This window comes from Rana temporaria, chromosome 12 (genome assembly GCF_905171775.1).
Source record: "Rana temporaria chromosome 12, aRanTem1.1, whole genome shotgun sequence".
Classification (NCBI taxonomy): domain Eukaryota; kingdom Metazoa; phylum Chordata; class Amphibia; order Anura; family Ranidae; genus Rana; species Rana temporaria.
Genome location: NC_053500.1, coordinates 127,440,402 through 127,452,413, shown reverse-complemented (window position 1 = coordinate 127,452,413; position 12,012 = coordinate 127,440,402). Strand labels below are relative to the sequence as shown.

The window sequence follows — 12,012 nt, the reverse complement described above, 5'->3', positions numbered from 1 at the left end:
GAATTGTCATTAAAAAGCCAATAAGTGCATACATCACCATAATTGACTCATGATTAAAATAAGAAACAATAAAGTTGATATGGTATAAAGACATAGATCTCCTTTGGTAGTTTTTCAGACGCGTTTCAGGATCTGATAGTCCCTTCATCAGGAGAACTTATTTTGGGAGTAATCAATATAAATCTATAACAGAGAACACAATGTAACTTTGAGGATATGAGACCAAAGACGGGTAAAGAGCATCGTTGAGGATGGAGGAGGCAATCGCTCACCAATCAACCAGGTGTAGCATTTCTATATTGGCGAAAAATGATTATAGAGCTGCAGATAGAAAAGCACCGCTCTATGGTACCCACGTACTGTACATTGGTAAAAAACAGAAACCTCCAGTAACCGGGCTCACAGACTTTAAAGGTATGCGATATCAATCTATGCAGATCTTGGAGTTATAAGAAATACTTTGCAAAGGTAGGAACTTGACAGTCAGCTTGATGATATCTCAATGTTGTTAAGCTCACGGCCGACACAATACAATGAAGTATCCAGAGGTTTTACGAATACTAAAAGAGTATAAATCCTTTCTATTTTTAGTCTCTTGTGACAATTTGAGAAAATTACAGCATCTGCTGATTTAAATGAAAATGCAAATTTATAAAAAAAAAAAAATTACTTTTGTAGCAATTTCCTCCTATAATTATGCCTTTTTTGCCTCTAGATTGTGTCAAATCGTAAGCTGAAAGGGACCTTGCAACTGAAGGCGGGAAAACCTGCAGGAAAAGGAACAATCACTGTGAGTTATTAGGTGGCAAGATGTTTTTTAAAAAAAATATTAAATGGTGTAAAAAAAATTTAACTGCTTATGTTTTAGGCACACTTTGCAATGTCTTGTGATCGGTTTTACAATAATTACATATTTTCATTTTATACAACTTTCCCACTCATGTTCATCTGAACTCGCTACACTTTCTTTGTTTTGTTATTTTTTTTCAAAATCTGGATGGTGAATGGCAGTAAAGGATATGGCATTGGTGAGCAACTTATGGCAGTGGTGATCTACTTGCCACCGTTGATAAATTTAAAATCTTGCTTAAAGCGGAGTTCCAACCACAATTAGCATTTTTTAAATGTATGTCCTTTCATCCTGCGTTTTTATAATATAAATCCGGTCACTTACTATTTTACAATCCGCCGCCGATCCTCATAGATATTCAAAAAAGATAGTTTATAAAACGATATCTACACCGTTGCCATTTTGCTTGTCGGCATTGTGAAGCCTACAGGCACTTACTTCCTGGAAGTCTTGGATGGGGAGTGATAATTGGACAGCGCACTGCATCCTGGGAAATGGTGACACACATTTCCCAGGAGCATTAGAGGGAGATGATGTCAGAATCCTAGGTGGTTTCAAAGGCAGATTTTGTGGGACCGCATAGCAACAGGCATTTCCAGATGAGTAAAAAAAAAAAAAAAAAAGTTATTTTTTTCTTTTTTAGTCGTAAGCTACAGTTTAAAGCAAAATTGTTTTTTTGATGGAACCTCCACTTTAAATAATAATTAAAAACGTGTATGTGTGATATATATGAGAGAGAGAGTATATAAGTGCGTGCTCTCGGCACAGCAATATTTACTCCAATTTGCACAAATATGTGGCCTCTTGGTGGGTGGGACGAGTGGCCACATATTTGCGTGGATTAGATAGCAGGTAGCTTGTTTCTGAATCCAGGAGCGGTATGTTGCCTGCAATGCCCCTGCTAGTGAAAACTGGTATTGCAGCTAATATCTTGACATGGAATAAAGCTAACAGGCTTGAGGATCCTGCTGTTCTAAGGAGTTTGAAAAGGATACATTAGTCCTACTAAATAGGTTTGAAAAGAGAACAAGTCATAAAGGGGTAGAACCCGCATTGCTAACAGAACCATCCAAGCTATATGGTAAAGTGTGACTTAAAAAATGTAAAAGCATTTATACTTTTTATTTTTTTTTTAGTTTGTGCTTAAATATTTGCCTTTTTATTTTTTTTCATAACAGATTGTCGCAGAGGAGCTTAAAGACACTCGAATTGTAAATCTAGAGGTGGAAGCTAGGAACCTTGACAAAAAGGTATTGCAATAATGCTGCTGATCAACATAATCTTGCATGAAGAATCAGTAACCCCCCACCCCCCCCCCAATCCCAAAAGCAAAATTTCAGTTATAAAGTCCATCAACCATTCAGCAGCTCTCCAAAACTGAAAACTCACCGGTGGACTGACCCCCTTTAATAGAGAAGAAAGGCCCAAGCTAGCTTCATTTTTCTGATGTGGGTGACGGGTATGTACTTGCGTTTGAACTCCTGTGACTCAGAATCGGCCAACAGAAGGATAAAGTTTGCTGTCGACTGACGTCACAGACCCGCTTTGCTCGAGTGTCTGGATGTATCTTGACAATAATGTTGGAATCCACCCAGAGACCTGAGCGGCAGCTGGCTCAGCCTCGCATCACTCCTGCCTCCTTCCAAGCTGGCGTTCAAATGGGCGCTAGAGGGGCATAACAAAGAGTTGTAGACATTCGCCTCTCTCTCTGCTCAGTTAGGCGGAGAACTGAGCGATCAGCGGTCATGTGATGGCTATGTTCTTGGAGCTGGCAGGGGGACGAGACTGCAGCCATATAGGTGAGTGTATGTTGGATTAGAACATTTTTTATTGCTATCTGTGCCCCTGTTGGGGATATTGCCCTCTGTTTGTTTGTCCTGTTTTATTGTTTTCATCAAATTGAAAGTAAAAGAAAATCCCAAATTTCAGGTTGACATCAGACCAGTAATGGGGGGAAATTCTTCCAATGGGGGGGATACTCCTTCTGTAATGGTGGAAATATAATTTCCAATAAAGATGATACGATTTGATACAGAGTAACAATATTGGTTCCATTTATTTTTAACTTGTGAAGAGGCAACATGTGAGAAGGGATCCTATAGCTCTAAAAATGGCAAATATGAAATCCTTAAGCAATATTTAAAAATGTACTTAATGGCAGGATGGGCAATATCACAGGATACGGTGCAGTCCATGCAGTCTTTTTTCTTTTCTTTTTCCTTTTTCCCTTTTTTGCCCTTTTCTTTTCTTTTTGCTTTTTCCTTTTTTTTTTTTCCTTTTTTTTCTTTTTCCATTTCTCCTTTTCTTCCTTCTTTCCTTTCCTTTCCTTTCCTTTCCTTTCCTTTCCTTTCCTTTCCTTTCCTTTCCTTTCCTTTCCTTTCCTTTCCTTTCCTTTCCTTTCCTTTCCTTTCCTTTCCTTTCCTTTCCTTTCCTTTCCTTTCCTTTCCTTTCCTTTCCTTTCCTTTCCTTTCCTTTCCTTTCCTTTCCTTTCCTTTCCTTTCCTTCCTTCTTCTATGGACGCCGAATACAGGACTCCGGAGTGTGACCGCAAGGTAAACCCCCTTGGGAGAGAGCTTCCTAGAGGGGGTTACCAGATGCGGGGAGGAGCCGAAACAGCCGCCGAGGGACCCCAGAAGACGAGGATTGGGACCACTCTGTGCAAAACAAGCTGCACAGTGGAGGTAAGTATGACATGCTTGTTATTTAAAAAAAAAAAAAAAAAATGTAATGCTTTACAACCACTTTTAATTTTTATTTCTAGGATTTCCTTGGTAAATCGGATCCATTCCTGGAGTTGTACAAGCAAGGCGATGATGGATCCTGGCAGCTAGCACACAGGACAGAGGTAGATTATCTCCTGCACATTATGACTTTATGCCTTAAATGGGCTATACAATGACCTCCTTTATTCTATTTAGAGTGGACCTGTGTTTTGCCCATGCACTGCAACCTGTCAAAAATGGCATCCACATGAAAAAAGAAGCAGCTTAAAACACATCTAAACCAAAAAAAAAAAAAATTTATTTTCTTTGCTATACTTCATTATATGGGAGATTAGTAGTTTACACATTTACACAGGTCTGTCAATGTCTAACAATGCAGATAGTATCGGTTTCAGCTGGGAAAGGGTATCTGGATAGGTGCAAAGACACATTGTAGAAAGGTGGGTGTTGCCCCATGAAAGTGAATCAGTCTAGCAAGTCCAGGTCTCCCTCCCCAGGAGACAGATTGCTGTAGTAGCAGAGGATGTGTGTAGAAATCTAGTCAATATTCCAATCACACACGTTCCTGGAAAACGGCTCATAGAAAAAAGGTGGGTGCTAAAACAATCACCAGCTGGGCACTGGAACCATCAAACAAACGAACATATTCGCCAGCATACAGTGGATCGTCAATTACGTCCAAAAATTTAATGCAAAACAAACATCACAATAGTGCAACGTTTTGAGGTCACACAGGACCTCTTCGTCAGGAGAGTGATATCACTCGCCTAATGAAGAGGTCCTGTGTGACCTCAAAACGTTGCACTATTGTGATGTTTGTTTCAAATTTATTTTTTGGATGTAATTGACGATCCACGGTATGCTGGCGAATATGTTCGTTTGATGTGTGTAGAAAGACATGCAAGTGTGCCTGTCCAAACATGTCTGGCTTTAGGGCCGGTTCCTGCATAGTGTTTAAAATGCACTGCTTTTGCGATCAGCAGATCACATGGTATCAAAGTACTCTGCGATTTGCTGCGGTCCTTTTTTTTTTTTTTTTTTCTAGCAGTGCATTCGCTACTATTTGGGTAATTTCAGTTAAATTTAAAATGGGCTGAAAATCACACTTCAGAGGAACGCACAGTAACGCACACCAATTCTGGTGTGAACCGGCCCTTATTGATGGGCACTCTCACCAGGTTGACACCTGAGAAAATGTAGTCTCTGCTAAAGAAGGCTGAGGGTCTTAGGCTAGGTTCACATCACGATTTTTCCATCCGAAAAACGGACCGTTAAATCGGATGGAATCGTATCTGTCAAAATTGTATGTAATCGTATGTCAAAAAAAATCGGATCCTGATTTTAAATAATGTAGGTTTTTTTTTTTTTTTTTTTAGAACAAGGTTTCCCTTTCTGTAGCATAATATACAATAAACTGGTTCCCAACAAATCCGTTCCTAGTAATTTGTGTTGTCTCCCATTAGTAACATTATATCAAACAACAGTCATTGATTTTTTTTCACAGACTTGTGCGATCTGATGTATAAATTCACTGAATAATTTCACTCCGCTTGTTTTTTTTTATAAAAAAAATAAATTAAGAATATATATCCCTCTACCCTCTGCTTATACATTTCCCAAAGTTCCCAAAACTTACATTGAGCTATCACCCTATTGGCTGTAAATGAGAAGATGTTGCCTTTGGAATAAGTACAATTTCAATAAACATTGTAACATTGTATTTTGTTGCATGTCTCTTCTGCAATAAAAGCCTGCTTGCTCGCTGTTTGTCACAGTGTACTTTAAATGTACTTGCTTCTAAAGTAACATTTTTGCAGAATTTAATATCGGAACTACTGAAACAGCTTCAAAATCCTTACGGCTGATCACTGTATTTTAATTACAAAAAAGAACATTTGGAGATAGATAACCATAAAAGTCTGCTGTTGTCAAATGAAGTAAAAATCCGATTATTGTAATTGTATTTTTAAACGGAAAATTTAGTTCTGTGGCTGCAGGGAATACTGTATTAGCATGGCAAATGTTTTACCTTTATCGCAGCAGTTCTCTTTAGTACATTGGCGGCGTTAGCGGAGAATATCTTGTCACCCTGCGGACTTTTTGGGCACTTTTTGTGTGTTGAGAATCCAGCTGTGAACGGAGAGGGGGTCCTGTGTTTCCCACCATGAGTAGCCCGGAGGTGATGGTGACAGCAAGCGACAGGAGAACTCTTCTAGATCTCATTGTGCAGGTCATTGGGGACAGTAGCAGCAGCAGGAGAAGTGAAGTGACAGCAAGCGACAGGAGAACTCTTCTAGATCTCATTGTGCAGGTCATGGGGGACAGTAGCAGCAGCAGGAGAAGTTAAGTGACAGCAAGCGACAGGAGAACTCTTCTAGATCTCATTGTGCAGGTTATTGGGGACAGTAGCAGCAGCAGCAGAGAAAGTGGAAAAGTCATTACCAGGCGCTACAACGATGGTCCTGCTTATTCTGCCGAACATGGCAATCGTAGACTGTCCTCCAGGGAGAGATCAGCTTCATCTTCCCTGAGGGCTAGAAGAGTTCTCCTGCCGCTTGCTGTCACTTCACTTCTCCTGCTGCTGCTACTGTCCCCCATGACCTGCACAATGAGAACTAGAAGAGTTCTCCTGTCGCTTGCTGTCACTTCACTTCTCCTGCTGTTCTCACGATTGTAGGTTTGAAATCGTATGGCAAACGGATCCATTCACTTCCATTCATTTAATTTAGGTCCCCAAGTGCATCCGATTTGATCCGCATCCGATTGTAATACGATTTTAAATCAGGACCAAAAATCGTGGGCAAACACGTTTTTTGATACGATTTTAAATCGTATCAAATCGTATGCGGATCAAATCGGATGCACTTGGGGACCTAAATTAATGAATGGCAGTGAATGGATCCGTTTTGCCATACAGATTTGGACGATTTAAAAGCAAAAATCGTGAGTAAAAAAAGGATGACAAAATCGTGGTGTGAATGCACCCTAAGCAGACCAAATAACTGAGACTGAAGATTATGGCCTTGTATGTACTGTTCAAGGGGGGCTTTAAAATCTGCATGTTCTCCCCCCAAAAACGCAATGCTCCTCCTTATGCTGCAAAGGCGGAGGAGGTGAAGTACATGTGCTGCAGCCACAATGATTTGCATTGCAGTGTGATAAAGATTATCCCTGCTGTTGTATTCAGTGGACAGTACTGTGCTGAATGGAGGCACCCCACAACTGCATGCAATGCACTTGTTTTTGGCATTTTAGTGCGGAGTTTAAGTGGTTAAAGTAGTAAGGAGGTGCTACAACACTAATGCTCACGCTGCTTTTCTATCATGTATATTGCGCTTTTAGGCTCGGTGCATGGGATCATGGCATTTTAGGTGCAGGTGGAAGGCACAGGCGCACTATCCATGCTACCAGCAGCTTGGTAAATTCAATGTAAGCCAAAAAGCTGCTGTGGCTGGATGGTGCACAGAATGGTAATGGCAATTAGGGCAATAAATGTCCAGAGACGCTTGTCTGGAACACATGGGTTGCAGGGCCGTCTTTAAGGCAGGGCACAAGGGACAGCTGCCCTGGGCCCTGTCATTGTTGTGGGGCCCAAAGCAGCTGCCTCATACTTGCCAACTATCCCAGTTTAAATTCCCTTGTCCCTTGAAGTTTTAGTTCTTTGCTGTGTCCAGGCGGATCGCCCGTGTGAAAGAGCCCTTCCATCTACAAATGTGATCAATCCAGGGATCCACATGGGTTCTGAATGATTTGCATTGTATTGAAAACCTTTTGAGCTCAATGCAGCATAAATGACTCTTGTTGGGACACGATGAATGTTTTTTCCTTGGCTTAAATGGCTGTATAATAAATTGTGCATTCTATGTATCTGCAGGTGGTGAAGAACAATCTAAATCCTTGCTGGAAGAAGTTCAGTGTTAGCTTGCAGAGCTTGTGCAATGGGGACTTAAATAAACCTATCAAGGTGAGGAGCGAGATTGTGTCAGACAGGATGACGTCTCCTAATTAGGTGGTTTAGGCCCCTTTCACATTGAGGCGTTTTTCATGCGGTACAGCGCTAAAAATAGCACTGCTATACCGCATGAAAAAATAATGCCCTGCAGGCTTCAATGTGAAAGCCCGAAGGCTTTTACACTGAAGCGGTGCGCTAGCAGGACCGCTCCAAAAGTCCTGCTAGCCGCATCTTTGGAGCGGTATAGGAGCGGGGTGTTTACTGCTCCTATACCGCGCTTTCCCATTGAAATCAATGGGAAACCGCGGTAATACCGCCCGCAATGCGCCTCTGCTACATTTTAAATGTGTTGTAATAAAGGAGATGTACAATATTTACTTGCCTTTCCTGCTGCCTGTGCTGCTGATCCGAACTCCTTTTAGGAACTATAGTGCTTGGAAATTCTTCTTTCTACATACTTCTGGGAGTGATGGATTTCTGCTTCCCTGCCGAGTGCTGTGGTTCCTTCCATCAGACGCTTTTGGGCAGTGCGGTGATTGTTGCCTATGGAAAGAAGCACAATGCTCAGAGGGGGACCAGGAATCTGACACTCCCAGAAGTGTGTTGTATTAGCCCTGGTTCACATTGATGCTACTTTGAAATCGCACTGCTTCACTTGAAGTAGCGCGATTTCAAAGTAACAAGGTCAGCGCGATTTCAGGTGCTACTTGATAGACATCCGTGGGGCTTCATACACAGATGTCTATTGAAGTCACACCTGAAAACCGCAAAAGTAGTGCAGGAACTACTTTTGCACATTTTTTGCGGCACGGCAAAATCGGTGTCGCACCGATTGGAACAGTGCCATTGCCGCCAATAGGCTGCGACTTGTCATACGATTTGATCTCTCAAGTCACATTACAAATCGCTCCAATGTGAACCTAGGCTGAAGAGGATTCTGCACGCTCCCATAGCACCTGACGAGAACGAGGGTCAGCAGCTCATGAGAATAATATATCTTTAGAGGAAAATGTGTGCTACTTTTTTTCCAATGCTTTAAAATATAACTTTTTTTTTTATAATTTTTTAATAATTTTTTCATCAGTCAGTTTGATGCATGTCTTGATAAATTTTAGCATTTTTATTGCCATAATTCGTACTTTCAGGACCGAAAAAAGTCCAGATGAACAGTCTGGTCTGTGGTGGTGGTGTCTTCCTATTGTAAAAACAAAATATTCATAAGCTGTAATTTTTATTTTTATTTTTTTTATTTATTTTTTTAGCTTAGGTTCTGGATTTGATAGGATTGGTTCTGGATTTGATAGGATTTGATTTGATCTACAGTGCGATTTTTACGTAGTGCGCTTGGTTGAATTTTGGATTTGGTTTGCATATTATAAGGGGCCAAAATTGCTCTGGAATAGCACCGAAGTAGCACAGGACCCTTTTTTTTTATATCATGCAGTGCTGTCCTACATTGGTGTAAACGGGAACCATTGAAAAAACAATGTGATATATATCCAACTATGTACCGCTCTCTATCTTTTGCAATAAAAGTTTGTAAACAAAAAGAAAAAACAATGTGATTCTATTCTTATTTTGATTTTGTGCAACTCAAGTTGCATCTAAAATCTCACTAGTGTGAACCAGGCCTTAGCTGATTAAAAAAATGTAATTTTATACTTTCTAGATCCAAACATGGTAGATAAACAAAAATCTACTCAAAAACTCTAAACATCACCTTTTAAAATGGATCAAGATTCTAAAATTGTTGGCTTAAAGGGGTTGTAAAGGTAAAATGTTTTTTTTTCCGAAATAGCTTCCTTTACTTTACCTCCATCCTTCGATTTTTACTTTAAAATGTCCTTATTTCTTCTGAGAAATCCTCACTTCCTGTTCTTCTGTCTGTAACTCACCACAGTAATGTGAGGCTTTCTCCCTGGTGTGTAGTGTCGTGCTCGCCCCCTCCCTTGGACTACGGAAGAGTCAGGACGCTCGCTACGTTGCAGATAGAGAAAGGAGCTGTGTGTTAGTGGGGTCCTGACTCTCCTCTAGTCCAAGGGACTCCACACCAGGGAGAAAGCCTCGCATTACTGTGTGGAGTTAGACAGAAGAACAGGAAGTGAGGATTTCTCAGAAGAAATAAGGACATTTCAGAGCAAAATGGAAGGATGAGGTAAGTGAAGGAGGACTGCACTGAGGAAAAGGAAGCTATTTAGGAAAACAAATTATACCTTTACAACCCCTTTAACCAGGGCTGTGGAGTCGGTGTCGAGGAGTCGGAGGAAATTTTGGGTACCTGGAGTCGGCAAACAATGCAACTCCGACTCCTACTAAATTTAGATTGTCGGAACATTTAGGAGTCAAAACATTTATCTACCGACTCCACAGCCCTGCCTTTAACCATTACTTCTGCTGGCCCATACCAATTTTATTGTACCAGGAGTTGCGTCTTCAGGTGATGAGTTATGTGACCACTACTGAATTCCCTGAAAGGGCTTGAGGTTGTCTTTTTGGGGCAAGAGCAGTCCATAGTTAACATTGCCAGAACAATGGGGTCATCCCTTCACTAGAGACCACACGGCCAATGCTTTGGTCACATGGTCCATTGTAAAGGGAAGCTCAAAGGAGATCTCCACTCCTAAATAAAGATGTTAAAGCGGGAGTTCCCCTGAAAAAAAAATGTAACATTAGATTGAGGCTAATTTTACTAAGCAGAATCGGGTTTTTTTTTTTTTTTAAACGAATGCAGTACTTACCGTTTTAGAGATTGATGTTCTCCGTGGCTTCCGGGTATGATCTTCAGGACTGGGCATTCCTATTTGATTGACAGCCTTCCGACGGTCGCATACAGCGCGTCACCAGTTGCCGAAAGAAGCCGAACGTCGGTGCGGCTCTATACGGCGCCTGCGCACCGACGTTCGGCTACTTTCGGGAACTCGTGACGCGATGTATGCGACCGTCGGAAGCCTGTCAATCAAATAGGAACGCCCAGTCCCGCAGCCCATACCCGGAAGCGGCGGGAGAAAATCGATCTCTAAAACGGTAAGTACTGCGTTCATTTAAAAAAAAACACCCGATTCTCCTTAGTAAAATTAGCCTCAATCTAATGTTAAAAATAGATTTTTTTTGGGTGAACCTCCACTTTAAGCAAGAAATGAGTAAGTGGCTTTGCTTGAATGGATGAAGGTAGTAAAAGAAACCGAACAAAAAAATCATAAACTGCATCAAACTGATTGATAAATGACCAACTTTAAATGTGAGAATCTGTTGGGACAGTTATCACAGCGTCTGCCTCCATCCAATTCTGGAGGCTGCCCTGGCCTGACTTGTTGAAGCTGGGCTGATTCCAGGGCAGGGCAGTATACAACCTCATGCACAAGTGTGACGCCTGCCTTGGAACTAGCGCCTCATCCGGTAGTCAGGGCAGTTGCAGCCTCCAGCACTGGATTGAGCTTCAGCTGTGACCGTAAATGGCCATTCTGGTGGTTCGTTTTTTTAAAATTCTAGAATGTAATCAAAAACTTTGTCTGGGCTTCTGTATCTGTTTCAACGTTAGGTCTCAGTTAGCGATCACGATGACAGCTCCAGCTGCGATCTCATAGGAGAATTCGAGTGCGTGACTTCCAAGCTGCTGGGAGCTCAGGAGCAGCCGGTGAGCCCTATAACCTCTTCTCACTGCGTGCCTCTCTTTCTCTAGGTTCACTGTACAGATTATGATAGCGATGGCTCACATGACTTGATAGGGATATTTGAGACTAACTTGTCTCAGCTGCAGAAAGCAGGAGGAGGTTCTCCGGTGAGCTCTCTTTAATGTTTTTATTCACAATCAAATAACTTTGCTACTTTTCTTTTACTCTGCTATGGATGCATCCAGGGCTGGATTAATGCATAACCAACATGGGTCGTGGCCTAGGGAGTCCGGGCCGTGGCCTAGGGAGTCCGGGCCGTGGCCTAGGGAGTCCGGGCCGCCCAAAAAAAGCCCACGGCCACTTGAACATTATGTTGCTAACGGGGTCCATACACCTAGAACAAAACTGCCAGCAGAATGAAGAGACGGTTTGCCTCACTCTTGTTTACTTGTTGGTCAGCCGTTTTAATACAATAATTGATTGGAGTTTCTTAAGCAGTAAGTCTTGTCAGATTGATCTCCCCTGAAGGGTTCCTGCATAGATTCAGCAGCAATGTCAGTTGGCAGAGCAAGCAGGACTAGTAAAGCCTCTCCTCCTGTCTCCTAGGTAAGTAACCACTAACGCCAATAATCTTCTTAGCTGTCTGTATGGGGACAGTCTTCACACTGACCACCAATGTAAGTCAGCATTTTTGTTTCCACTGGTCACCTATGTAACAGGTGGTAATTCATAAGCTCTTAGCTGCGGTGGCTCAACGCGATTGGCACTGCGCTGACAAGCCATTCACCTCTGCAGCTAGGGGTTCGGATCCCGGTCTCAGCTACATGTGAATTGAGTTTGGTGGTCTCAGCCCGGCTCCCGGTGGGTGTGCTATGC

At 41.9% G+C, this 12,012-nt stretch overlaps 1 protein-coding gene across 2 annotated transcripts in view; it reads left to right on the top strand.

Moving 5' to 3' along the window:
• The window catches only part of CPNE1 (copine 1), a 47,570-nt gene that overhangs the window by 20,785 nt on the left and 14,773 nt on the right, over window positions 1-12,012 (top strand). The window contains exons 4-8 of one of the 2 annotated variants that reach the window (XM_040330617.1): window positions 716-790; window positions 2,029-2,100; window positions 3,612-3,695; window positions 7,448-7,537; window positions 11,205-11,303. In XM_040330617.1, coding sequence (XP_040186551.1) covers window positions 716-790; window positions 2,029-2,100; window positions 3,612-3,695; window positions 7,448-7,537; window positions 11,205-11,303 — 420 coding nt within the window. Of the gene's footprint in view, window positions 1-715; window positions 791-2,028; window positions 2,101-3,611; window positions 3,696-7,447; window positions 7,538-11,063; window positions 11,160-11,204; window positions 11,304-12,012 lie in introns of both variants that reach the window. The other variant, XM_040330616.1, reaches the window with a different exon arrangement.